Source organism: Aspergillus saccharolyticus, assembly GCF_003184585.1.
Source record: "Aspergillus saccharolyticus JOP 1030-1 unplaced genomic scaffold BP01scaffold_33, whole genome shotgun sequence".
Taxonomy (NCBI): domain Eukaryota; kingdom Fungi; phylum Ascomycota; class Eurotiomycetes; order Eurotiales; family Aspergillaceae; genus Aspergillus; species Aspergillus saccharolyticus.
The window spans coordinates 23,107-46,271 of NW_020290643.1; the positions used below are offsets into that span (position 1 = coordinate 23,107).

Consider the following 23,165-nt stretch of genomic DNA (forward strand, 5'->3'; position numbering starts at 1 on the left):
TCCCATGTATCGATATGCATTGATATACATGCATCCATCCTCAAGGTGTGCCACACAAGATACCTCCTCTGCACACATCGCTTTTCAGTATACTGTTTATAAAATCACTGTGATTGGACTTTCTTACTTCTTTATAGAAAGAATGCGAATATCATTCGGAGTCTGCACATAGTTCAGTTCTGTTGACAGCATTAAGCGCAGTATACTTCCGTCTGCCGAGACCATCTCCGATGAGATGCCACCCAAACCAACATTTCAAGCCTCAATACTTATTCCCGCCTGAGCTAATGAGCTATTCAAGGCAATAAGACATTAGACTGAATCGGAGGGAAATCTAAAAAGTCCTATGCAATCGAGGTGAAATGTGGAATTCTAACTTCCAACTTCAGAATATAAATAATGGCTGCAAGAGCAGGTGATCACAAATAAAGCATATGACTGAACGATGGGGATTGAGTATTGCGTGGGTCAGGCCTAAATTTTGCTCCAGGTAAGATTAAAGCCTTTATATTTTTGCTCTAAGATCTAATTTATGAGCACTATTATACCTCGCTAGTGAATTGGTGGCCTGTTCAGACATTGAACGTACTTCTGCCAGTCAGTTAGAAAAGTGTTGATTTAAACTGAGATACGCGGACCCCTCGAGAGTTTGAGGTAGTCTTGAATGTTGAACATAGCTGGTCACACCTGGGAAGAAGAGGGAGAGATAAACTACGAAGCTGGATGACTTATATGTTTTGATGCAACAAGCTACAGTGATCTTGATCAAATTTCGTGTCCTGTGGCATTGTGAAGAGTTGTATCGCGCGTTACGCTCATGGAATTATCAACACAAACAAAGAAACAGGGGATTTCTACCCGGGGAGAAACAGCATCTCAGGTTTCGAATCCAAGCACGAGCATGCTTGGCCACGTCAGAAGCTGGTGTTGCGTTCCCTGCCCAGTGGGAGAGAGTATGATAGAGGAACCTCAACATACTACCATCCTGTGGCACTCGCCCTTCACAGAGCTGGCGACTGGGCATCAGCTGGGCAGAAAAGTAGAGATGGCCGCCTTCATGTCAATTCTGCTGCTCACACGTCGAGATGCAGAGCTGCGCGCCGCATTCCAGTCTTTGTCAATTGCTGTTGTCCACTGCGACTGCAACTCGTCGAAACACGTGTCATTTTACGAAAAGTCCCTCCCAAAAGACGTTCGAAAGGGGCATGTTATCAGGTATACAGCCTTCTCAGCAATATCTCGTGAACCCGAATCCGTGACTCTCATGAGAAGGTTGGCCCCAAGAAAGAGGTCTATTGGAATCGTATCCAGGAGGAATCGCCGACATCCGACTATCATACCATAAGGACTAACCCTCCTGCTATCACTTTAGCCTGAAGAAGACTTATTCTTGCGACGCTTCTGACAGGTACGGATTTATTGGAACAGGAATCAATTTTCAAAACTCATGCCATTTGCTTTTTATGTGCAAAGCGACTTGCTGAGCAGCTTTCGCATAGTTATCCTGATTTGTTGCACCCATTCTGTGAGAGTGCTTGAAATGAGAGACTTATGTCAGTCATTGAATTCAGACACTCTGTTTAGACGGCACTGGGGGAACGGAATGGTGGGGCTCCTTTCGGTTTGCTTCATGAAGAAAGCGAACTTGGCTACAAGGAATTAAAGCAACAGGTGTAGTGTCATATTAAGTGGAGATGTATGTCTTCAGACCCAGTCGCGATACTGTCATTCCAAGCTCGTGAAAACAAAAGAAGAAAGTCTTGTCTATGAATACGCAAGGCTCAACAGACTGCTCGATTTTGGCACCAGAAAAGCCCCGAAAGCGAACATAGAAGTGAATCGTGTCCCAAAAAGCAAAGCACCCGCTATTATAATCAACATTTAATTACTTTTTTACACAACCTGACCAAACGCAGGGATCAGCGTCTGAGCCAGCCAGAAGCTGAACACAAGCTTGGGTCCAGTCATCAAAAGCTTGGGGGTCAAGCCCTTGAAGAAACTAGTGAAACCCTCGTTCTTCATCATGTTGGACACGATCCGGAAACCAGACTCGGGGTTTTCGAAGTTGCGGTTCTGGATGCGGGTCTTAATGACGTCCAGAGGAGCAGACACAACCAGCGAAGCACTAGCACCGCAGATGGAAGCCACGAAATTTTGACCCCAAGTGGCGGAGTTGTAATCCTTCAGTTGATAGATGTACTCCTTGGCGAAAGCGGAACCACCAAAAAGCTGTTCACAACTGATTAGCAACATTTTGCGTGATACTGGAGGGGATATTATGCATACAGCGAAAGATCCAGGAGCGTTACGGGCTGCAGTCCAGCCAGCGCCGCGGTACAGACCCATACCCTCATCTTGAATGATCTTGAAGAGGCCACGACCACGGAAAGCCTCCGGGTTAGTCTGACGCTTGATCTTAAGAACATCGAGGGGTAGGAGAACAATCTCTCCGATACCGATCAAACTGGGATCAGTGTCAGCGGAAGGGTCCAAGTCATGAACATCCGATGTACGCACCTTCCAGCTGTCGCGTGCATGATGGCCTTGCCAGTTCCCTTTCCGAAGGCATTGTCGAAGTCGGAGCCGTGGTGCTTGGCCAGATAATCACGAGCAAAGGGCTGACCACCGTACTTGTAGATACGCTGAAGGACCTTGTAACCGGCGGCGTAGCCAAGACCGGGGAAGAGAGAGGTAAACTTGCGACCAGCGGGAGCGTCGGCAAACTCCTTGAAGATAACCTTGTTCATGGCTTCAGTGGAGGAAATCTGGTGCAAACATTTGTCAGAAAGACCTTGAAAACGCATGAGTCTGAGCGAAAGGTTCATATTATCTTACGCGAGACTGGTTGCTCATCAAACGCTTGGCAATGGTGTCGACCTGCCAGGTAAGTTAGCACATTATCTCAACGAATGCGCGTTATCGATGCCGTTCAAGGCAAAAAAATTGGTGCATCCGTACAGGGTGGAAGACCATGAGTTCCGTAATACCGGCCGTTCCTAAAGACAAACCCGATTTAGTCACTGACCACCGGCGTTGACGATTCCTGAAGCTGTGCACAAACACTTACCAGAGCCTAGAAGTCGAGCAGTCGCAGATTCTCTCTTGACATCTTTGGTGGCAGAGCCAGCACCGGCTTGAACAATGGCGGGGGACATATTGACTTTGGGTGATCGAAGAGGCGAAAAATCTCAGTAAATTTTTTCTTTTCCTGTTTGGGAGTATGAGTCTTAAAAGTATTGTAGAAGATGAGAGCAGTAGGAGAGACCACGAGAAAACGACTCACCACCAGAATCAAAGGGGCAAAGCACGACCAAAGCCAGACAATGCAGCAGGAAAAGAAAGGAAGGGGGAGAAAAATAAAAAGGCAGACGCACACCAGCAAAGAGAGGAGAAGGGAAGAGAAAGAAAGCACGGAGAGAGGGTCAGGGCCGCCAGCGACTTTCCCGACGACTTTCTGCGCCGACTCGGAACCAGTCCAGCGGCCGCAGCGCACGGATAAACCCTCCTAGTCTACTTTGGGCCTGGCACCACCGGCCGTGAATCGGAGCCGCTCTCTAGAGCCTGCTTAGATCAGCGCCATGAGTCCATTCACTCCATTGCAGTGCCTTCCTTGTTCTTTTTGGGCTGATGATTGTGCAGTCTAAAACAGCCATAAGGTACCCGTACCCAACTCTTACTTACCAAAGCTGAAGTGTCCCTGCAGCTCCAGCTGCTGGCTATGGAAGCCATACATACCTACCTTACCTAGTATATACATACATACGTTGCTGCCGATGAAGATACGGAAATGGTCCACCTCTTCCCAAGGCAACCTCAGACTGTGCAACTCAAAGTCTCCATTCATTCAGCACCCTCTTATTCTGGGGTCTGGCCCCAATTATACGATTTCAAGTGAAGAAGACGGCTCGCCAAGACAACAATAGAAAAGCAAAAAACACAAATAGCACCGAGAAAACGCCGACGGACAATAGATCAAGAACACCAGTGACTAGCAAAGTCGAGTTTGCCTATCTTGCTACAGCCTCCGACTGATGCATCTCCTGACTAAGAGATCGGCCCAGAAGTGCCAGAACGAAGGAATATAACGTTGGCGCGACTTGAATCTTTGGAGATCAAGCAAGACGGATACGGACAGGTCGACCAGCGGCTAGTAGTCACCGAACGTGTTCTCGCCAGAGTACCTTGTGACGAATATCAGATCAGCGAACATAATCCACAGGGTGTCGATCTAGAGCTTACGTTATGTATAGAAAGCCATCCTCATCCTTGTGTTCTTCGTAGATACTGCTCATGAGCGCTGCCGTGGGTGGAAGGACCTCGTCAACGAAGATAAAAATGGCCTTCTCGGGAGATAGCTTGATACGCTTGCGGATCACGTAAACGAACTGCCCAACGGTGAGATCTGCCGGAACCAGATATTTCTTCTTGTCAATAGTAGCGATATCTGACTTCTCGACCTTTTCGCAAATCACCTGTGCGGAGAGGGCGCGGTTAGTATCGCGAAGAAGCGGTGAGCCACGGAGACACAATGATTGCCTGTGGACGAAGAAAGCTGAACTTGAATGGGCATACCGGAATCCGATCCGCGTACTTCTGACGGATACGCTCTGCCTCAGCTTTGCGCTTCTCAAAAGGGTGCTCGTCCTTGAACTTGGAACGCATGTTGATGAGGGATCGGAGCGATTAGTGGGGAGAGTGAGACCTATAGAGATCGGGAAGACACCGGGAGTTGCGATAAGGTGATCCTAAGCAGGGACGATGTCCAAGATACTATAAGAGCGATGGAAAGGAGTGGAAAAGGTTGATAAATGGTTGAATCGATGTACGGATGGATAGACAGATGAGACAAGGGTGGAAGGAGGATGAACGGTGATGACAAAAGGCTGATGACAAAAGGCAGCCAGCCCCGCGTCATGGAAGAGAGAAGTACGGGCTGATAAGGCCGCCAGGCAAGTACGGATCACGGGGAACGGAGGCGGTGAGCCCGCGCCTCCGCACACGTTGGGGTTGACTCAAAGCAAGGTCAGGTGAGGATGTTCACTCATTTCAACCAGTAACTATGTCGTCCTGTTTTGTCATTGTTCCTTCACGTGAAGGCAGTTATTCGTCCAACTGACCCATGTCGGATGATCATGTCGCTTGGGTGCTATCATTGTAATGACCCTAAAACCATATACAAGCCAGATCACTTAGATTCTAGACTGAGGATGATGTTTGGGGTCCCTATTTACAGTAATTTGGGTACATTGCCTCCACCTGAACCAGTAAATTATCAGGAATAGCGGGTGCTAGGTAACCACATGTCATCTATCCGTACATATCATCTACACGCATGTCTACCAGCATGATTGCCCGGATATTGTTTCTTAAGTGAAAAACTGAAGCCTCAATTAGTTTAAAGATGAGAGAAGCACTGAAAGCTCAAAGTAGTTATTTTATTCACCTCCAGATACTGACACGATCGATCAGTACTGTAACTACGTACCGAGAAGAAGCACGTGACAAATCGAGACAGAGCCTGTCTGTCAAACAGCACAAACAGCACTCTACCAAGCCGCCCTGCGCGGGTGGTCCCATACTCTTTCGGAGCAAATGAGCTAGCCAATTATTATTCTCCCGTGGAGTGCGCACCATCTACTAAGTACTTTCTGCTCCAGACCATACGACGAAGCCTCGGAGGACAGCGAGCGCGAATCTGGCACCACGCGATTCTTGAAAGATCAGCCAATTCCACGATTGCCCGCCAACAATGGTCATGGCCCGGCCATATATGCCTCTGCGGAGCGCCCTTCGTCAAACCACTTCTCGAACTCCATGCAAACCCCGAGGCGTCTCAGGATCGTTTCGCAGATACTTATCGGAGCAAAAGCCACGCGACCCCAAGCCCTTCACTGTGTGGAAGCCATACCTACGGCTAGCAATCGGTGTTCCGTTCATTGCTGCCCTCATTTATTCAATGGTAACCATAAATAACCTCAGCTCCGCACCATTGGCCTGTATCTGACCTTCGATCCATTAAGATGACAGGTGAAGTGACTGAGCTTGACTCGCCGTCGATTGTAGAACTCGATGAGGCATTGAAGAAACAAGCAGCAATCAGCGAGACGTCACCTATGCGCCTGCGCATGGAGAAGTTGATCAAAGAACACCAGCAGAAGATTGTGCAAGAACTAAGCAGAATAGATGGAAAGCAGTTCAAAAGCGACGAATGGACGCGCCCTAACGGAGGCGGTGGGATTTCCTGCGTTCTTCAGGATGGTAATGTTTTCGAGAAAGCTGGGGTCAATGTATCAATTGTCTACGGAGAGTTGCCTCGCCCCGCTATCGAAAAGATGCGAGCTGATCACAAGTCCTTTGTCGGGGCTGATGTTGATTCACTGAGTTTCTTCGCTGCTGGACTTTCTCTGGTTCTGCACCCACACAATCCTATGGCGCCGACAGTCCATCTGAACTACCGTTACTTCGAGACGTCAGACCCCAAGGATCCAATCAATGGTGACAAGAACTGGTGGTTTGGAGGTGGCACTGACCTGACCCCGACCTATCTCTTCCCTGAGGATGCCAAACACTTCCACCAGACAATCAAGGATGCTTGTGACCGACACGATGCTACATATTACCCCAAGTTCAAAGCCTGGTGCGACAAGTACTTCTACCTACCTCACCGCCGTGAGTGCAGAGGCGTCGGTGGTATCTTCTTCGATGATCTTGACGCTAGCTTCTTAGAGTCATCATCCACCTCATCACAGAATCCGCAGGAGACGCTCTTCTCGTTCGTGTCGGATGGGCTCGCTTCTTTTCTTCCGTCCTATGTTCCCATCATTGAGCGCAGAAAGGACATGCCTTTTACACCCGAACAGAAAGAGTGGCAGCAGCTTCGTCGAGGTCGCTATGTGGAGTTCAACTTGGTGTACGATCGTGGTACCAGTTTTGGTCTCCGTACCCCAAATGCTCGAATCGAAAGTATTTTGATGAGTCTTCCTCGTACGGCAAGTTGGGCCTACATGGATCCAGTGTCTGGGACCCGCACCGAGGAACTTGACTCAGAGGAAGCGCTGCTAACTAAAGGAAAAGAGCATGAGAAGGAGATCATGGACGTCTTGAGACATCCCAGACAATGGGTCTAAGGATTATACCGGTGGTTTTTCATTCTCACTTTATTGTACACTACGAGCTGCTCCAATCCTTCTTCTGAAACATTATCTTGACTCGTATATGTTATGACAGTGAGGTTCGCATGGTTATGTATAAATAAGATATGATGATCACTATCCATAGCAGGCTTAGACATAGGCAGCAGACCAGCACTTTTTCTGGCCACCATACTTATCGATATAAGAAACTGATACTTGCAAGACTAGTATGCGTTAACATATGATTAAGTTCTAGTTTTGTTCTCTAAATGTTATCAGCAATCCATGGATCTATCCATGATCGTGTCGAATCATTGCTTCCAAGCTCTCATTAGTAGTACTCATTCATGCTGTTCATCCTCGAACGCTCAGGCTTGCCCGTACACTTTTTCAGTTGAAAGTCCCTGTGCTCAGTGGCTTGTATCCATTGGTTCTCTACTTCAAGCAATGTAATCTTTTTAGCTAGTGGCCTTTGAGGTCTCAGGGGTAGAGTGTGATCTCGAAGTCGAACTGAAAAGCCGGCTTCCAACAACCCCAAGCCCAGTTCCTGTCAACCTTGCCCATTGTATCAAGGCTAAACCTTTCTGAATAGAGTAGAATAGGGGGACATGATTGGAGATTCAATGAATTGTGGATAGTTGGAAGCACAACTTGACCAATTCTTGCCCGAAGTCTTTCAACCAGAGAGTATTTTTACTAAGCCGCTTTCGTGGCACACCACGCTAGTAACACGATCGGCCAACGAGATCGGCCGAGATACAACCACCTCTTATGCCCACTATTGTGGTAGCAACCCTCACAACTCGCCTTCCAATCACTTGGTCGCCATTGTAAACCATTTCAAGATGCCCATCTACCTAATTTCTAAGTATGTCTTCCCCGGTCTGATTCATCCTCTCTAATCCATTTATGCCTGCCTCAAATCCACCCCAGACATACTCCCTTCCCCTCCAGCTCTGACAATGAGTCAAATTGCAAGACCACAACACCAACCGCGACGCGACCCATGATGACTTAGCTAAAATCTGGTCTCGAAATTGAATATAGAGCCGCCGACCCACTCTTCGCCTTCGCCATAGGCACCTCCGCCGCCCTTCTGCGCATCCAGCGCGAACAGCGCGAGAAATTTCCCGAGCGAGCTGAGGACATCAGTATCGGCAGTGTGCTGCAGCTGGGGACGAGTCGTGTACAACGCTGGTGGGCGGGCGAGTTCGCAGCGCTGTGATTGATCGCAGGAGCAGGAATTCTCTCTGACATCTGTCGGGCATTGTGTGTCCGCCTGCTCTGTTCCCCGCAACCTTGCCATAATCATAATCTGGTCGGCTGGATGGTCCTGGGTACGAAGGGATCAATTAGATTTGAGCTGAGTTGGCACGGCCGACGAAGCAAGGGCGGAGTTTGAATATCGCTCAATGATCGTCATATCGAGGCCTTTGCTTGATGGTCTGTAAACACATGGTGTGTGCTTTATGCAGAACTTGCTGGCTTTAAATGGAATTGGTCAATTCACGTGCGGAGCCTATACTGAGATGTGGTTGTATAATATGGTGCGGTGCTAAGAGGACGACATCTATACTTGTGCAACTAAGGGGATCTCAGAATGAATGGGTACAGTACTATACTGCAAACCGGACTCGGCAGACGACAAATGGATCTGGGCAGAAGAGTGGTGAATTGCTCACATGCCTAAAACCAGAATCTATTGATTCGTGACCACTTACTTTGGTGTAAGTTTGGATTTAAGGAACAGGAATGGTCTCTAGCATCTTCACTCTTCTCTGTCAGAAATCCATCACGGGAGAAACCAATAGCAAGAAGAAGTAGCATACAAAGCCTGCCTACACAAGCTAGGCAGTAGTAGACTCCGTGTGTTTGTCCTTATGGTGGGGTTTGTTGTAGGGGATGACCATCAACTGCTTCGGTATATATTTGTTCTATCACTGCTAGCATATAACCTTCAGGTAACAATTCTCTACTTATTGTAACAACGAGTACAAGGGGGCGACGAAGCTTGCCTGTTTGAATGGTGACACGGTATAGAGTCTACTGTTCAGAATAAGTGGTCATTAGATTTGAGCATAGGCTAAGATAAACCGGCATAGGTATCTCAAAACATTTGTCAATCAACAAGGGTCGTCTCAGGGTTCACACGAGAATTATCCCTAGGTTACTGTACATGATCAAGGACTATATATGACTATATATATCACCAGCATCAACCTATAACGAAAAGTCATAGACCCGAACCTGGGAAGAGATCAACGATAGAACGAGCACTTGAGGTAATGTGTAATACAAGTTCCTCACAACATGAATTGCGAAATCCTGGTAAGGAGGATTCTACCTATCGAGATCGAAGAATTAGAATCTACATGCTGAGACAAGAGTCCGAAGACCAAGCAGTATTAAAACAGTTATTGTATTCGTCGAAAGGAAACTTTTCCCTCCTTATTTCTGCAGAACAGATCATCATGCAGCGAAGACTAAACCTAGAATCTATGCAATCATGCACAAGAAAAGGATCCCATAATTTCGTAAAAAAAAAAAAGACATGAAGATTAGAAAATGCAAAGAAAACGGCCAGGGGTAGTAAGAATTAAAGCAGAACTGCAGATTGAGACATTTAATCAAGCTCCTCAGGGCCCTCCTCAACATCGTCGGCAGTGCGAGTGGCACCGGGGGCGGCACCGCCAGGGGCACCACCAGCGGCACCGTAGGCAGCGGAGATGATGGGATTGGCAACGCCCTCAAGCTCCTTCTGCTGAGACTCATACTCCTCCTTGGTGGCAGTCTGGTTGGAGTCGAGCCAGCTGATGGTCTCGTCAATCTTGGCGGTGACCTTTTCCTTATCGGCATCGTTGATGGTGAGCTTGCCCTCGCTGAGGGTGTTCTTGAGGGAGTAGGCGTAGGACTCAAGACCGTTCTTGGCCTGGATACGGGAAGCCTCAGCCTCATCCTCAGCCTTGAACTTCTCGGCATCCGCAAGCATGCGCTCAATCTCTTCCTTGGAGAGACGACCCTTGTCGTTGGTGATGGTGATCTTGTTGGTCTTACCGGTACCCTTCTCGATAGCGGAGACGTTCATGATACCGTTGGCGTCAAGATCGAAGGTAACCTCAATCTGGGGAACACCGCGGGGAGCGGGGGGGATGCCAGTGAGCTCGAACTTGCCAAGCAGGTTGTTGTCCTTGGTACGAGCACGCTCACCCTCGTAGACCTGGATCAGGACGCCGGGCTGGTTGTCGGAGTAGGTGGAGAAAGTCTCGGACTTCTTGGTGGGGATAGTGGTGTTACGCTTGATCAGAGCAGTCATGACACCACCAGCAGTCTCGATACCGAGAGAGAGAGGGGCAACGTCGAGCAGGAGAATCTCGTTGGTGGACTTGGAAGAAGTGTCACCAGACAGGATAGCAGCCTGGACAGCGGCACCATAGGCAACGGCCTCATCGGGGTTGATGGACTTGTTGGCCTCCTTGTTGAAGAAGTCGGAAACGAGGCGCTGGATCTTGGGGATACGAGTGGAGCCTCCAACCAAGACAATCTCGTGAACGGAGGCCTTGTCGATCTTGGCATCACGAAGGACACGCTCAACGGGCTCCATGGTGGAGCGGAAGAGATCCTGGCAGAGCTCCTCAAAACGAGCGCGGGTGATGGAGGTGTAGAAGTCGATACCCTCAAAGAGAGAGTCGATCTCAATGGAAGTCTGGGCGGCGGAAGAGAGAGTACGCTTGGCACGCTCGCAGGCGGTGCGGAGACGGCGGAGAGCACGAGCGTTGGTGGTCAAGTCCTGCAAGATTTATGTTAGCATGATAATTCAAATATCAAATGGGTGGAAATGATATTCCCAGTAAGCTTCTTACCTTCTTGTGCTTTCTCTTGAATTCATTGACGAAGTGGTTCACAAGGCGGTTGTCGAAGTCCTCACCACCGAGGTGAGTGTCACCAGCGGTAGCCTTGACCTCAAAGATACCCTCCTCGATGGTCAAGAGGGAGACATCGAAAGTACCACCACCCAAGTCGAAGATGAGAACGTTACGCTCACCCTCAGTCTTCTTGTCCAAACCGTAAGCGATGGCAGCAGCGGTGGGCTCGTTGATGATACGGAGAACGTTCAAGCCAGCAATGAGACCAGCATCCTTGGTGGCCTGACGCTGAGAGTCGTTGAAGTAAGCGGGAACAGTGATGACAGCGTTGTTGACGGTACCACCAAGGTAAGACTCAGCAGTCTCACGCATCTTGGTAAGGATCATGGAAGAAATCTCCTCCGGGGTGAACTGCTTGGTCTCGCCCTTGAACTCAACCTCAACGATGGGCTTGCCAGCCTTGTCATCGACGACCTTGAAAGGCCAGTGCTTCATATCGGACTGAACCTCGGCATCCGCAAAACGACGACCGATCAGACGCTTAGCATCGAAGACGGTGTTGTGAGGGTTCATGGCAACCTGGTTCTTGGCGGCATCACCGATCAGACGCTCGGTATCGGTGAAAGCCACGAACGAAGGAGTGGTGCGATTACCCTGGTCGTTGGCAATGATTTCGATACGGTCATCACGGAAGACACCCACGCAGGAGTAGGTGGTTCCCAAATCGATACCGACAGCGGGGGCCATGATGTGTGATGAAGTGTGTGTGTGTGTGTGAAAGGGGGAGAATTCGTTAGGAGGGGTATGCGCGATGTATAGAAGTCTCTAGGATGGGTATAGGAGACTTGTGAAGCGGTTTAGAGGAAAGGGAGGAGAGTTGATAGTAGTGAAGTAGTAGTAGTAGTTGAGTAGTGTAGGAAATGGATGAATGCCAGGATCAGAAATATGAGCGAGGGTCAACGTTGATATAGTGGTGGGCGGTCAAATGGCAACTCCAGCGAAGTTTCTAGCAGGCGGGTGTTCGATAGGGATCCATGGGGTTCGATGGACTTCCAACTCTTCCACCCATTCCGTTGTTAGCTTCGAGAAGACCGCCTGCAGTTCTGGGCTATTCGATTCTAAGACCCCGAAATGTGTGGGATGATTTTCGTTGCTGCCAGAATAGACTACAAGCTACCACATGCTACCATTAGTTACTGTACTACTATGACTACCTTACTTACCAGTGACTAGTAGTACTAGAAGTAATTACTTGACCCTGACCTACAGAACTGTAACGAAAGCAGAAGAGGTTTCCATTTTTTGGGTGGCGGCGGGATAGCTTTTTTTTTTTTCTGCCAGGCTTTTCGGGCGGCGGTTGGCGGGGTACCCGTGACGTAATACTCTATTCTACCCAAAGACTTTTTTATTCTTTGTTTTTCTTTCTCCGTTGAATTGGCCTTCAGCTCTTTTCTGAGTCATAATCTCAAAAGCTCAGGGGAAAATGAACGCTTAATTTACTCCGTAATACTTAGTACTCTTCAGTGAACACAGTATAGTTTACTGATATGGACCAACACCTACTACTATGCCTACAGTGACCCTACTTACACTTTTTCGTCCTCTGATCGGTTTCCCCAAACCCCTGCTAGGGTTGTACGTACAATACATACACAGTACTCCGTAGTATCTCAGACTCCGGATCAGAGCGGGAGCAATATTAAAAGCTGATAGTAATAGTCCGCTCTCCGCGATGAGAAAATCCATTCCATGGAACTGGACCGAATTAAAGCTATCATAATGACGGCCGACACTGTTCTCTTCATTGTCTAGACTCTTGATGGTCTGCTGCGTAGCATGCACAGTAGGTTAGTACCGCTTGGCAGGCTAGGGGGAAGGGATTCAACTCGTGGACCTACTGCTTAGAATGCTATACTTTAGTACAATTCTATATAAACTTGGACGCGGTTACTTGTGCTATATCGCAGGACTTATGATGCTATGCCAAAGGTCCAGCTGGGTAGTACGGAGTATTTGGTGAATAGATGTAATTGAAAAAGGTTTCGCACCTAGATGGATATATGATGTAGACAGGTTACCATCCCAAACATGCCACGAGTGTTTAATAAATTCTATGTACTGATTGTGATTTCATGAATATCTGCACTAAGATCCTTCTTTTCCATGTGGCTCTGCCGCTAAGACTCTCTTGTGGTTCTTTCTTCTGAATCATCTTCTTAATGCATTCTTGATATAGACCGTATAGGCCTGACGACAATTACAACTACGAGAAGTAGTACTAAAGCAAGTATAAGGATAGAGACTATCTTTTTATATGTTGTCCAAGTTGAGTTTTAGTAGTAGTGTGAGTACTACTCTGTACAGGTCACCACCTATATCTTAAACATAAATATGGTTTGCCACACTGAATTAGTGTCCATAGCCAGGGTGTCATACAACGAAACCGGATCTTGTAGCTTAGCTCTGATCGGTTTAATCAAGCTACTAGATGAAGGAAGAACAGTACGGAGTAGGATAAATTGATGAGTCTTTGAAAGCATCTCCATCCTCTAGAAACGCCAATTCACACTTCTCAGTCAAGACTTGTACCGGGTCACAGAACATCCATCAAGCTCGAGCAATCGAGAACAAAGCAAAGCACCTAGTATGGTATGCCCGCCCTCGAAGCTAATGGTCTAATTGATTGTACAAAGGCAATATAGTCTAAGTTTTTGCTACAATAGTTAAACATAAGAACATTAATAAGTAAATCAGTATACTCGGGGTGAAACTGCCAGGTATTCTTTCTTGATATTGTCAGGCATGTCGTCGACGTTGTCTTTGTTCGCTAAGATATGGTATACTTCTAGTCAAGTATCTGTGAGGAAACAGGTAAGCTCCAAGGAAGCATACGTTTGAAACGCTTGAGTTGCTGAAAGTCTAAGCGCCTATAATTTCACATCGTTTTCCATTGCCATCGGGTCAAGCCTGAGGCCGGCCGTTCTCACTCATTTTGGCCGATGGATCCCTGGAGTTGCAGAGTCGACCGCGATCTCAACCCTACCTATTGCACAGGCGCAGGTTAATCCTTTCGCTACGAGGACTAGAGAAACCTAAATACAACTGATTAGCCTATGACACTCTCTGCAAGAGACAGTTCCGCCTAGACTAGTGACAGTATTGTATTCTGGCTGACGGGGGGCATTCATCGCGACTCGTGGGAGACAGAGAATATCTGGAAGACTACTTCCTGGCGAGACGGCAGAAATCTTGCTATTCAGCACCAAGTGAAGGTAGGTAGTAGACTGTTGCTTCTTCGAAAACACTCGAGAGCCAATGAAGAAACCATGCCCCTTCAGGTAATGTGCGGTCCTGTGAGGGACTTACATGGGTAACATGTTTGTTATGCAAAAAGTGGTGGGTGCCTCAGTCACGGGAGCCGCAGCTGTGCCGCCGCCCTGGGCAACCATCATTTCCCAAGCTGGATCTCCCTTGCGACTGGAACTTACCAACTTCTACCTTAAATCCCTGTCTGCATCCTTCTCTCTCTATTCCCTCTACGATTTCATCTAACTCCATTTATATCTCTACCTTCTTCTCGAATTGAACATCTTCATCATGGGTGAAAGCAACCAGGCCACAACTCCCGGCTACGACCGCGCCGCTAACGCCCCCGATGCGTCTGCTTTGGACAAGGGCAAGGGCCGGGCTACCCAGCCTACTCACGAAGAGAACGTGGAGGAAGAGGATAGTGATGAGAGTGAAAATGAGGAGATGGTGAGGCCAACTTCATTTTTGAAAATATCATTGGGCAGTGAAACTAATCAACAATTTTGCGATAATACAGCTCGAAGATGGTATGATACTAGACGAGTCATGTCATCACGTTTAGCACCAGACTAACCCTGTAACTTTTCTGGCAGATGATGATGATGATGGAGACAACCTCGAGCCCATCTCTGCGGACAACATAATTTCCGGTGGCCGTCGTACCCGCGGCAAGACTGTCGATTATCAGGCGGCGGCCGAGAAACTAAAAGCAGAAAACGCGATGGACGACGACGAGGATGATGATGAAGACTATGTCGGCGCGGAAGAGGACGATGATACTGTCATGCGCGGCTGAAGAGCATGATTTTCTAATAACACGGACAAAATCATCATAACATACCACCATTACCATAGGGGCGGCGAGTGCGAACGGGCAATTGGTTGATAGGCGCAGGCAGGATTTTCCGGGGACTTCATCGGGTTTCTTAACGTCGGTTTGCTTTTGCGATTTAATCGATGCTGGCTTTCTTCTAACTTGGGATAAAAAATATGCTGTGCATGTTCCTGTGTTTGTCCGCGCACGGATCTTTGCTATCTATATGTGCATGCATCCATAATCGGGGCCATCCTGGGTTTACACATATCGCCTCGCGAGCGATTGTATAAACGAAAACTACAATCCAATCAATTTACAAGAGCATAGTGGGGTCGCTGAAATGAAAAATTAGGAATATACTTACTATCTACCTACTAGTAGCAGGTATGTACAGTATAGTTCTATAATTATCATTATATATACGTATGTATTTATATATATATAAACAAAGCTTCTGTTATTGGATGATACTGGGCATTGAGTACCTAGTACCTACTAGCCGTAGACCCCTGTAAGCTCACGTGCCGGCGACGTATCCGCCCGAGCTGAGAGGCCCGGTTAACATCCAGCCAGCCTGTTCGCCGAGTCAACTGCCGCAACCAAATTGCAATCCTTCGTTACAAAAGGGCCTGGCAGTCAGCCCAGGTCATATCGACAGGCTGTCACTGGTTGAGAGCATCTTGTAGGGGTTTTCGATATGTTCGCTAGCTAGGTTGCACAAGCTGCTGATATAATACTTCTCGTTGAATCTCACACACCCACGACGACGAAACGACACGTTATGGCCTCACGGTATGTATGCCGTTACCCAATATTCACGTCAGCAATGGAGGGAATAGGATCTTCTGATCACAACCACTAGATTTACACGTTCAAATCTCCATCAGCGCGATCCTCGTGCTTCATCATCCCTGTTCGACTCCTATGGCGGCGATTCGCGGCCGGCCAGTCGATCCCCTGGCCGCATAGGCGGATACGGGTACGGAGGCTATACTTCACCGACTGGCGAGGGCTTGAGGAATAACGGGCCTACAGGAGGGTACAGAACAGCAACCCCGAATAAAAAGTGAGTAACGGAACCCGAGCAGCGGACGGTGTGTCGAAAAGCGGGCGATTGCGCAATCTGCTTACAATCTGCGCCGCATAGAGGCCATTATTCGGATGCTGTTCTTGACCACCTCGAGTCACAAAACGATGCGGAAGTGGAGGGAATCAGCGCGAAAGTCAAGATGCTGAAAGATGTAAGCGATTACATGATTCTTTCCAGGCCGACGATACTAATTGTTCGCTTACAGCTAACCGTAGCTATTGGTGACGAGATTCGAGATACGTCGGCAATCTCAGATCTCAATAACACTTTCGAGACCACCAGAGTGCGTCTTCGCGGTAATATGACCCGTATGCTGCGGATGGCAGAACGCACCGGTGTGGGTTGGCGAGTCTGGCTGGCGTTCTTCCTGGCCGTCTTCTTGCTATTCGCATACGTGTGGATAACCTAGTCGATGGGCGCAGGCACCCTTCTCAAAATCGCTCAGCTCAATTCTGTCGCAAGTATCAGTGCACACATGCGGTATGGTATATGCACATACAAAACGGGATCCGTTTCTTGCTCAGCACGCATGTCATCCTATCTGTTTTCTTGTGCTTCGTTACACCTTCCTCTTCATACTAATGTTTCTTTCTTCTCGACCAACATGATTCAGGCATCGTGGTGTTTTTTTCTCCACAGTAAACGGGCCTTCAGGCGTTGCACTTCACATAAACACTCGAATTACCTCGGCATTTTGTTCTTGTGGAAAATGTACTTAATACTTGTCGTCTCTTTCTCATGCTAAGCCATCTTCAATGCTATGACTGAGCATCGTCGGAGTTTGGTCTCTTGGGCGGTTTAGGGCTACCCACTCTAATCAATTGACAGAGATCTTAGTGCTTTTGGTCCTAAATGTACACTGAAATATAGATATGAGTATGCATATGGTCTCGAGGACATGCCTAGTTGAATATCGTCTACACTCTGACCAGCACATGTAGCAATACAAGCATGACGTTCAATGGTCAAATTGGTCGGCCTCGGCTACTCACTTCCTATTGACAAGTCACATCTTGAATTTCGTGAAGTAGGTTGACTCGTACGAACGGGCCTGAGTTGTAAAGACTCGCTGAGTATGGGTTTCCCACTTGAAGATCATTATTAGTATGGTATGTATGGGTATCTCTGTGACGACTCATGTGAACCATATAGACTGTTTTCAAACAGCAGATTCGTTCGTGTGTCTGACAATTCAGTTCTATGCATGCTCGGCTCGACGAAATTCCCAATCCAAGCCATTTCCATGGCCACACCCAATAAGTTTCCACACACCGCGAAACGTGGTAAACCACCAAGGCACTAAGCGGTCGATATGCCGGGATAATCCTCACTCGAGGCTATCTCTAGGGCCACCCATACGACGACGAGGAAAACGGCTGAAGACACTCCTTCGGCTGGCCTGGCTAGCTATCGAGGCTCGTAGATCTTCTTCATCTACTAGCATGCTGCTAGTATCGAACGCATCTCCACCACCACTCCAGCGCTGCAGAAACCGTCGCTGAGCCTCTGTCTCGCGTTCCCGTCGCATAGGCACTGGAGGCAAGCCACCACGGTTACTGGTACTTGCTCTCAGGTTCTGAGTGAATGGGTCCTGGGCGAAACTGACGTCCTCTTCATCATCAAATTCGGCATCAGTGTCCGTATGTTGCCATTCCTCCTCCGCTCCTTGTGCGTAGTGATTGTCTTCGGCCTCGGGAATATCATCGTCCAGATCGCGGCCCATAGCACCGTTTTGACTCATATCCTCCTCATCACCATAATCCTCCTCCGCCGCACTAGGTATATCAGCGTCCAAGTCTGGTTGGTCATCAAACTCCTCATTCTCTTCGTCCAAGTCTTCTTCCTCCTCCTCATCATCATATCCGGAAAAGGCCTCGGGAATGTCGTCATCCAGATCCCGTTCCATAAAAACATCCTCATCCTCATCCACAACACTTTCCTCCTCCAACTCTTCCTCTCCTTCCTCAATCAGACCGTCCGCATCAGCTTCAGGGATATCGTCATCCAAGTCCCTCTCCATTCCCGTATCATCCTGCATACCCTCCCCGTCCATTGTATCCTGCGTCTGGCCCCCAAAGTCATCCATGCCCGCCTCGGCAGCCGCAGCCGCAGCCGCCATCTCCGCAGCCGCAGCCGCCAGAGCCTCCTCCCGTTCAGCTTCCTCCTCTTTCATTCCTAGCATCGTCTTTGGGCATCCGGCCGGCTTGATCCACGAATAGCCGAACGAGGCGATATTGTTTTTGCGGGCGCGGAGGGCTCGTTCCTCTAGGAGAAGGGATGAGAGGATGTCTCCTGAGGAGGTGGAGGCACCGCGGCTGGAAGTGGATTGGTTGCTGCCATTGCGGCGGTTGGAACCGTGCGGGTCTCCCAGGGGGTGGTGATGGTGGGGGTGGTTGGATGATGTCGCGGACGTGGAGGAGCGATAGGGCTGAGACGAACCGAACCAGAGTTCGTGTGACTGCGATGTTCTTTTAGTACTCGGAGATGCATGAAGAGATTTGGTGTTATTGTTTGAATATATGGACAACATACATCGCGGGGTGTTATGAGGGGAAGGGAGAGCATTTCGAGTTTCTTGTCTCAGAAGCTTGATAAGGTACGCGTGATCCCGCTGTGCTAGTTGCACATTGCTAGATGGAAGGATTAGTTATTTCAAGTTAAACAATCTTTGTCAGCTTGAAGCATCTGCGAAGACGAGCAAATGGGTTGTTGTGCGATTTTGATCTCGTGCCACGGTAGGCGGAAGACTGTTGACAGTTGCAATGGAACTCGAGGAAAAAACAATCCAAGGGCGGAAGAGGAGTGATTCTCCGCGTGCGGGGAAGGCCCCAACGGTTGGAAGCTCGCCCGCACTCGGAGTAAGTCCCGGGAGCGAGTTCTGATGCCAGGAGTGACGTTCCAACACAGTACATGCTATTGCAGAGCATCGCAGCTAGATTCCAAATTTGATATGACGCATCTTGATTATGCATTATCATAGAGCAGTAACTTATTGGTTTCTTGACACCGATACTCCTTGGTTAGCACAGAACGAACTCGTAGTCCCTCCACGGCCAATGGGGATAAGCTGCTGGAGCCAAGTATATGTGCTAATTCTACACAAGACTTGACACAAGACTTGATGAAGGCATTCACAAGATTATTACTACTATCGATCTCCATTTCTCATCGTAAGATCCGCCCACATACAAGTGACAGTTTAAGGTAGTGGAGAGGGCTACCCTGCGTATGCGCAAGAGGTACTATTTCTGCAATATCTTCCCGGTAGGTGAGCGTCAAGAGCAAGACCAAGGCCGTCGTGATAGATATTCCCATGACCTCTATTTGCTTTGAGCGGGAGAAAGGTAGAGTGTACTTCCTGTACTCCGTAGGTGGTGCACAAACAGTTTGCGAGAATCAGACCATTCATGCGGAGCAGTCTGCTCCACCATAGGCCATCCAGTGTCCACATTTTGTCTAGGCCAGTAGCCTCAGTGCAGCACTGCAATGACAGACTAATAGCTTCGTCCAGTCAGAGGAGGACAAATCATCAGCCAGGGAGGGAGGGAGGACTTCTGCCTACACTCCCCGGAGCATGAACTGATGAGTTAGTACTCCGTAGTATGTACTCAGTACGAGGATGAACAGTGACCGGTTTTCGGCGGCCGTTCTCGTCGCCAATCCCTAGAACTTCCGAGCGGTTACAGGTATTTCGACTCCTCAGTGCATCGACGACAAGACGGATCGCATTCGGTGAACCCAAACCGGTCAAGCCTGAGCAGGAAATCTCTCCGGGAGAACTCGGAAGACGGAAACATTGGCGTCTCCGCTCAGTCATGTGATTATTGTGATGATGTCCGTCTCATTGACCCAAGCAACTTAGATTACCTTGCGCGTGCCCGAAGCAGGCAGCAGACAGCGTCACAACCACTCTGTGGTGTAAGGTAATCGTTTTGGATCTGAGACGTCCGGTTTCGCTGCAACGACTTTCCCAGGTGGTGTATGTCGCCACAGCAAAGAACACTGCAGGTCAGGATTCCATTGCCTGTTCTGACTTGACTCAGTTCGGCCAAGAAGAGAAGTTCGAACTGAATTTATGATATGGGGGGTTTTTAAAATGATTACCGCCATATTGGTCAGAGTTCATCCAAGAGAGGTGTCTTCAGTTGACAAAGCTGAGTTGTAGCCACAGGCTAGCTTCTTTAACACCTGCAACTCTCTAAATATGGCCTGACACAGAAGTTTGAAGTACCAAGCATGGTTGCAGCACAGGATTGTACCCGTGCAAGGACATGAACCATACAGCGTGAAGGGATATGCGAACATCTAGATTGATAATTGTATGAATGACAATTTGCATTACATTTATTGATGTCGGCTATGCTTATCAGTTTTGAGATTCGGAACTAAGCATCCTCCTATCTTTGGTATGTGAACTCCGAGTTCATGAGTGGGCAACTGATTGGTCAAAAGTGAAGGAAAGTCATAGTTCAACTGTAAATCTGTACCTCCGTAAGTCACTGGCAGCAACTCGACGTGGTGAAACGCTCGTATTCCCGGGGGTTGGTCTATGCGAGATTAGCAGCGCCTATTGGCCTGATACCATCCAACCTGCTGCTGCCTTATGGTTGTTAGCTGTTAGTAAGTTACAGTGAACAGTGAACACCGATCCCGGAGACACGGAAAGCTTCGATCCCACGGGGAATGCGGCCACTCAAAAAGAATGGGGAATGGTGGGTGGATATTCTGGGGTATTCGAACGTGGACAATAATACTACATAGATGGCCATATTTATGATTTGACCCAAGGAAGGCCGGGTCGGAAAGAAAAATGAATAAATGTCCAGTCTATGGATGAACGTCGACCAAAAACGCAGGTATTTGTCGACAAGTGGGAAGGGATGACCTGGAAGAATAAGCTGGAAAAATGGCTATAGAACTGTTTTTTAGTTGGTTATCCACTTTGGTCATTAAGGTACTCCGTAGATGGCCCCGAGACCGGGGGAAAGGCCAGCACGCTGCGGCCGGCTGGAGGCAGTGGGAAACGTGGCTCGAAAGAGGAGAAACTGAGAGGGAGGAGCCTGGGGAGGAGGGAGGAGGAGCCCTAGGAGGAACTCCGGGATGAATAGGGAAAGGCGCCCAGCTTGGCCGTTGTCGGAAGGTCTAACTGAGCTGACCTCGAACGGCCGGGCGGACATGAAGCAAGCAAACGCAGGTAGGCCAGATCACCGCTCCGTTCCGACCGTGGGCTGCTCTCCCACCTTCCTGGACCTGCCAATAATACATATACTAGCTGTATTGATGTATGCGCTTGTTATGCTGTTTGTACCAACTTACCGCTGATCGACCAGTGGGGTAAAGCTGTATAGTCAGTTCTTGAGCAATTTCGCTGCTGCACTTAAATCAAATCTGCAAAAAAAAAAAAAAAATAAAAAAAAAAAAAAAAAAAAGGCATCACTTGGTCAATGTTCTCATCACCTGGTTGTGGCGCCTGAGCTGCTGCTCTCAGTAGTAGCGCTGTTGCAGGACGCGTGTGTCCTGTGCACTTGGAGGCTGTTTGGCTTAGTTACAATTCGATAGGCTCAATCTATTGCCATGTTTACCGTGCCAATAGAAATGGAACATGGGGTGTTATGTAGCGTCCCCGGCGATGAACTAACAGCAGTAGGCACCAGTAAGTGACCCTCAAGGGCTACGATGAGTATGCTTTGATTCTCACCTAGCTTGATCGACTTCTCGTCAACGCCATGCGCCTTGCCAACTATAAGTGTTACTACTTAGTACCTACTGAGCGTATGTGGTCTGTGGAGTCTACTCCTCCAGTCCTGTGTTTGTAGATTTTGGTCGTCACATACGATTGCAACGCGAGAGGTAAGTCTTCCCGAGTCAATTGCCCCCTCGTAGGGTAGATAAATACCGCCATTCATGCATCTCCAGTCCCCTGACCACTGCTTGAGACGTTCTCGGAAATAAGCACTCCATCCCTGCATCACCCCACAAACTTTCGAATAAGGAAATGCGAGAAGCGATTGCCCCCGGTACTTAGGTTCTTGATGAGCCTTCGGCCTAAGTCTTGGAGCACAAGACTTGAATCGAAATGTTAGAGTGGAAAGAAGAGGCTAAGAAGATGCTGCGTAGAGCCGATCAGGTTTGATATACACGTTTGGTTAATGGCAACGACATAGGCCGATTTCCTCTTTCCGGATGACTGAACATGGACTCGGCCAAACACATCAAGTCATAAGAATTGAGAAGAGAATGCGAGAGTTGGAGTATCGAACTTGAACCCGATAATTCCACTGGCCTGTGACAAAGGCTGTTTTGAAGTTACGGACTGGAGAGCTCGGGTAAGATATTACGGTGCAGTACGTAGTTACAGTAGCGATGCAGGCAAGGAAGGACTAGCGCCGTCAGTTGAAAGCAACCTTTTTATTTCTGGGTTTGAGACCGAAGCTCCACCGGCCTGGATCTTGACGTAGTCGCAACCTAATCTCCAGCCAGAAATGTCTTTGACTTGTTAAGCCGCCGCCATGATTGGTGCAAGGGTTGCTTATCTTCCTGCGCTCTAGAAGACCTCCCCAGGTGTAACTGCAGTCATTTCACCTTTCCACTCTCTTCCCCCTTGTATGATGATGATGATGATGCTGGCAGAACATCAAGACAACAAATGATCTTGATGAAAGAAGAGCTTGTAGATCTCTCCGTGCATCTCTATGCATAGTCAAACACCCAAGGCATGTCTGGGTCTTCAGGTGGGCAGCAAGTGGACCGTGCCAACCCGAAAACGACTTCATTATCTTGCTTTGCTTCAGGCGGCTTGGAAGTCTGGTAGAATGCGGATGCTATTTAGTTAACTAGTGGTAAAGAGGAGGAACAACAGTCAAAGAGTGAGTCAGTCCCAAAGCCTTCGTTTCGTTTCCCCTGCGCCCGTCATTCACTGTAAGCTAGTTAAGATACGGTGTACTTTTTTAAAC

At 48.4% G+C, this 23,165-nt stretch overlaps 11 protein-coding genes across 11 annotated transcripts; 6 read left to right on the forward strand and 5 right to left on the reverse strand.

The window, feature by feature from the left end:
- The first annotated feature begins 582 nt into the window (after nucleotides 1-582).
- Nucleotides 583-1,560, forward strand: BP01DRAFT_359272 (uncharacterized protein). Its single transcript, XM_025575640.1, has one exon. The coding sequence runs from the start codon at nucleotides 818-820 to the stop codon at nucleotides 1,343-1,345; it is 528 nt and encodes a 175-aa protein (XP_025428570.1). The 5' UTR covers nucleotides 583-817; the 3' UTR covers nucleotides 1,346-1,560.
- Nucleotides 1,561-1,677: 117 nt separating this feature from the next.
- On the reverse strand, nucleotides 1,678-3,164 carry BP01DRAFT_359274 (putative mitochondrial GTP/GDP transporter Ggc1). The gene is made up of 6 exons (XM_025575641.1): nucleotides 3,068-3,164; nucleotides 2,959-2,996; nucleotides 2,836-2,877; nucleotides 2,518-2,765; nucleotides 2,287-2,464; nucleotides 1,678-2,229 (listed from the first exon to the last, which is right to left on the reverse strand). Exons 1-6 carry the CDS (start codon nucleotides 3,153-3,155, stop codon nucleotides 1,894-1,896), a joined length of 930 nt encoding a protein of 309 aa, XP_025428571.1. The 5' UTR covers nucleotides 3,156-3,164; the 3' UTR covers nucleotides 1,678-1,893.
- Nucleotides 3,165-4,147: 983 nt separating this feature from the next.
- On the reverse strand, nucleotides 4,148-4,662 carry BP01DRAFT_376064 (autophagy-related protein 8; the record flags this gene model as incomplete). The annotated part of the gene is made up of 3 exons (XM_025576928.1): nucleotides 4,148-4,181; nucleotides 4,240-4,472; nucleotides 4,573-4,662. The coding sequence occupies 3 exons, from the start codon at nucleotides 4,660-4,662 to the stop codon at nucleotides 4,148-4,150; spliced, it is 357 nt and encodes a 118-aa protein (XP_025428572.1).
- Nucleotides 4,632-5,133, reverse strand: BP01DRAFT_359275 (uncharacterized protein). The gene has a single exon (XM_025575642.1). The coding sequence runs from the start codon at nucleotides 4,913-4,915 to the stop codon at nucleotides 4,703-4,705; it is 213 nt and encodes a 70-aa protein (XP_025428573.1). The 5' UTR covers nucleotides 4,916-5,133; the 3' UTR covers nucleotides 4,632-4,702.
- A 439-nt stretch (nucleotides 5,134-5,572) lies between these two features.
- On the forward strand, nucleotides 5,573-7,177 carry hem13 (coproporphyrinogen oxidase). Its single transcript, XM_025578290.1, has 2 exons — nucleotides 5,573-5,959; nucleotides 6,021-7,177. Exons 1-2 carry the CDS (start codon nucleotides 5,750-5,752, stop codon nucleotides 7,125-7,127), a joined length of 1,317 nt encoding a protein of 438 aa, XP_025428574.1. The 5' UTR covers nucleotides 5,573-5,749; the 3' UTR covers nucleotides 7,128-7,177.
- A 715-nt stretch (nucleotides 7,178-7,892) lies between these two features.
- BP01DRAFT_359276 (uncharacterized protein) lies at nucleotides 7,893-8,792 on the forward strand. The gene is made up of 2 exons (XM_025575643.1): nucleotides 7,893-8,001; nucleotides 8,181-8,792. Exons 1-2 carry the CDS (start codon nucleotides 7,979-7,981, stop codon nucleotides 8,356-8,358), a joined length of 201 nt encoding a protein of 66 aa, XP_025428575.1. The 5' UTR covers nucleotides 7,893-7,978; the 3' UTR covers nucleotides 8,359-8,792.
- Nucleotides 8,793-9,265: 473 nt separating this feature from the next.
- On the reverse strand, nucleotides 9,266-12,071 carry hsp70 (molecular chaperone Hsp70). Its single transcript, XM_025572844.1, has 2 exons — nucleotides 10,994-12,071; nucleotides 9,266-10,920 (listed from the first exon to the last, which is right to left on the reverse strand). The coding sequence occupies exons 1-2, from the start codon at nucleotides 11,741-11,743 to the stop codon at nucleotides 9,757-9,759; spliced, it is 1,914 nt and encodes a 637-aa protein (XP_025428576.1). The 5' UTR covers nucleotides 11,744-12,071; the 3' UTR covers nucleotides 9,266-9,756.
- A 2,146-nt stretch (nucleotides 12,072-14,217) lies between these two features.
- On the forward strand, nucleotides 14,218-15,472 carry BP01DRAFT_359279 (histone H2A.Z-specific chaperone CHZ1). Its single transcript, XM_025575644.1, has 3 exons — nucleotides 14,218-14,752; nucleotides 14,823-14,832; nucleotides 14,899-15,472. Exons 1-3 carry the CDS (start codon nucleotides 14,594-14,596, stop codon nucleotides 15,099-15,101), a joined length of 372 nt encoding a protein of 123 aa, XP_025428577.1. The 5' UTR covers nucleotides 14,218-14,593; the 3' UTR covers nucleotides 15,102-15,472.
- A 229-nt stretch (nucleotides 15,473-15,701) lies between these two features.
- On the forward strand, nucleotides 15,702-17,051 carry BP01DRAFT_324995 (SNARE domain- containing protein). The gene is made up of 4 exons (XM_025572845.1): nucleotides 15,702-15,914; nucleotides 15,985-16,188; nucleotides 16,270-16,363; nucleotides 16,418-17,051. The coding sequence occupies exons 1-4, from the start codon at nucleotides 15,904-15,906 to the stop codon at nucleotides 16,619-16,621; spliced, it is 513 nt and encodes a 170-aa protein (XP_025428578.1). The 5' UTR covers nucleotides 15,702-15,903; the 3' UTR covers nucleotides 16,622-17,051.
- Nucleotides 16,359-17,069, forward strand: BP01DRAFT_131089 (uncharacterized protein). The gene is made up of 2 exons (XM_025570469.1): nucleotides 16,359-16,363; nucleotides 16,418-17,069. The coding sequence occupies exon 2, from the start codon at nucleotides 16,625-16,627 to the stop codon at nucleotides 16,955-16,957; it is 333 nt and encodes a 110-aa protein (XP_025428579.1). The 5' UTR covers nucleotides 16,359-16,363; nucleotides 16,418-16,624; the 3' UTR covers nucleotides 16,958-17,069.
- A 470-nt stretch (nucleotides 17,070-17,539) lies between these two features.
- Nucleotides 17,540-18,777, reverse strand: BP01DRAFT_367998 (uncharacterized protein; the record flags this gene model as incomplete). The annotated part of the gene is made up of 2 exons (XM_025576485.1): nucleotides 17,540-18,670; nucleotides 18,745-18,777. The coding sequence occupies 2 exons, from the start codon at nucleotides 18,775-18,777 to the stop codon at nucleotides 17,540-17,542; spliced, it is 1,164 nt and encodes a 387-aa protein (XP_025428580.1).
- Nucleotides 18,778-23,165: the final 4,388 nt, after the last annotated feature.

Excerpts from the sequence above, each read along its gene's own strand:
- BP01DRAFT_359272 (XM_025575640.1), top strand. The coding sequence starts at position 818 with ATGGAATTATCAACACAAACAAAGAAACAGGGGATTTCTACCCGGGGA.
- BP01DRAFT_359274 (XM_025575641.1), bottom strand. The coding sequence starts at position 3,155 with ATGTCCCCCGCCATTGTTCAAGCCGGTGCTGGCTCTGCCACCAAAGAT. Across the intron at positions 2,766-2,835 it reads TGATGAGCAACCAGTCTCGC|ATTTCCTCCACTGAAGCCAT; the intron begins GTAAGATAATAT and ends TGTTTGCACCAG. Across the intron at positions 2,465-2,517 it reads ATGCACGCGACAGCTGGAAG|TTTGATCGGTATCGGAGAGA; the intron begins GTGCGTACATCG and ends CACTGATCCCAG.
- BP01DRAFT_359275 (XM_025575642.1), bottom strand. The coding sequence starts at position 4,915 with ATGACGCGGGGCTGGCTGCCTTTTGTCATCAGCCTTTTGTCATCACCG.
- hem13 (XM_025578290.1), top strand. The coding sequence starts at position 5,750 with ATGGTCATGGCCCGGCCATATATGCCTCTGCGGAGCGCCCTTCGTCAA. Across the intron at positions 5,960-6,020 it reads CTGCCCTCATTTATTCAATG|ATGACAGGTGAAGTGACTGA; the intron begins GTAACCATAAAT and ends CGATCCATTAAG.
- BP01DRAFT_359276 (XM_025575643.1), top strand. The coding sequence starts at position 7,979 with ATGCCCATCTACCTAATTTCTAA. Across the intron at positions 8,002-8,180 it reads CCCATCTACCTAATTTCTAA|AGCCGCCGACCCACTCTTCG; the intron begins GTATGTCTTCCC and ends AATTGAATATAG.
- hsp70 (XM_025572844.1), bottom strand. The coding sequence starts at position 11,743 with ATGGCCCCCGCTGTCGGTATCGATTTGGGAACCACCTACTCCTGCGTG. Across the intron at positions 10,921-10,993 it reads TCAAGAGAAAGCACAAGAAG|GACTTGACCACCAACGCTCG; the intron begins GTAAGAAGCTTA and ends TAAATCTTGCAG.
- BP01DRAFT_359279 (XM_025575644.1), top strand. The coding sequence starts at position 14,594 with ATGGGTGAAAGCAACCAGGCCACAACTCCCGGCTACGACCGCGCCGCT.
- BP01DRAFT_324995 (XM_025572845.1), top strand. Across the intron at positions 16,189-16,269 it reads ACAGCAACCCCGAATAAAAA|AGGCCATTATTCGGATGCTG; the intron begins GTGAGTAACGGA and ends TGCGCCGCATAG. Across the intron at positions 16,364-16,417 it reads AAGTCAAGATGCTGAAAGAT|CTAACCGTAGCTATTGGTGA; the intron begins GTAAGCGATTAC and ends GTTCGCTTACAG.
- BP01DRAFT_131089 (XM_025570469.1), top strand. The coding sequence starts at position 16,625 with ATGGGCGCAGGCACCCTTCTCAAAATCGCTCAGCTCAATTCTGTCGCA.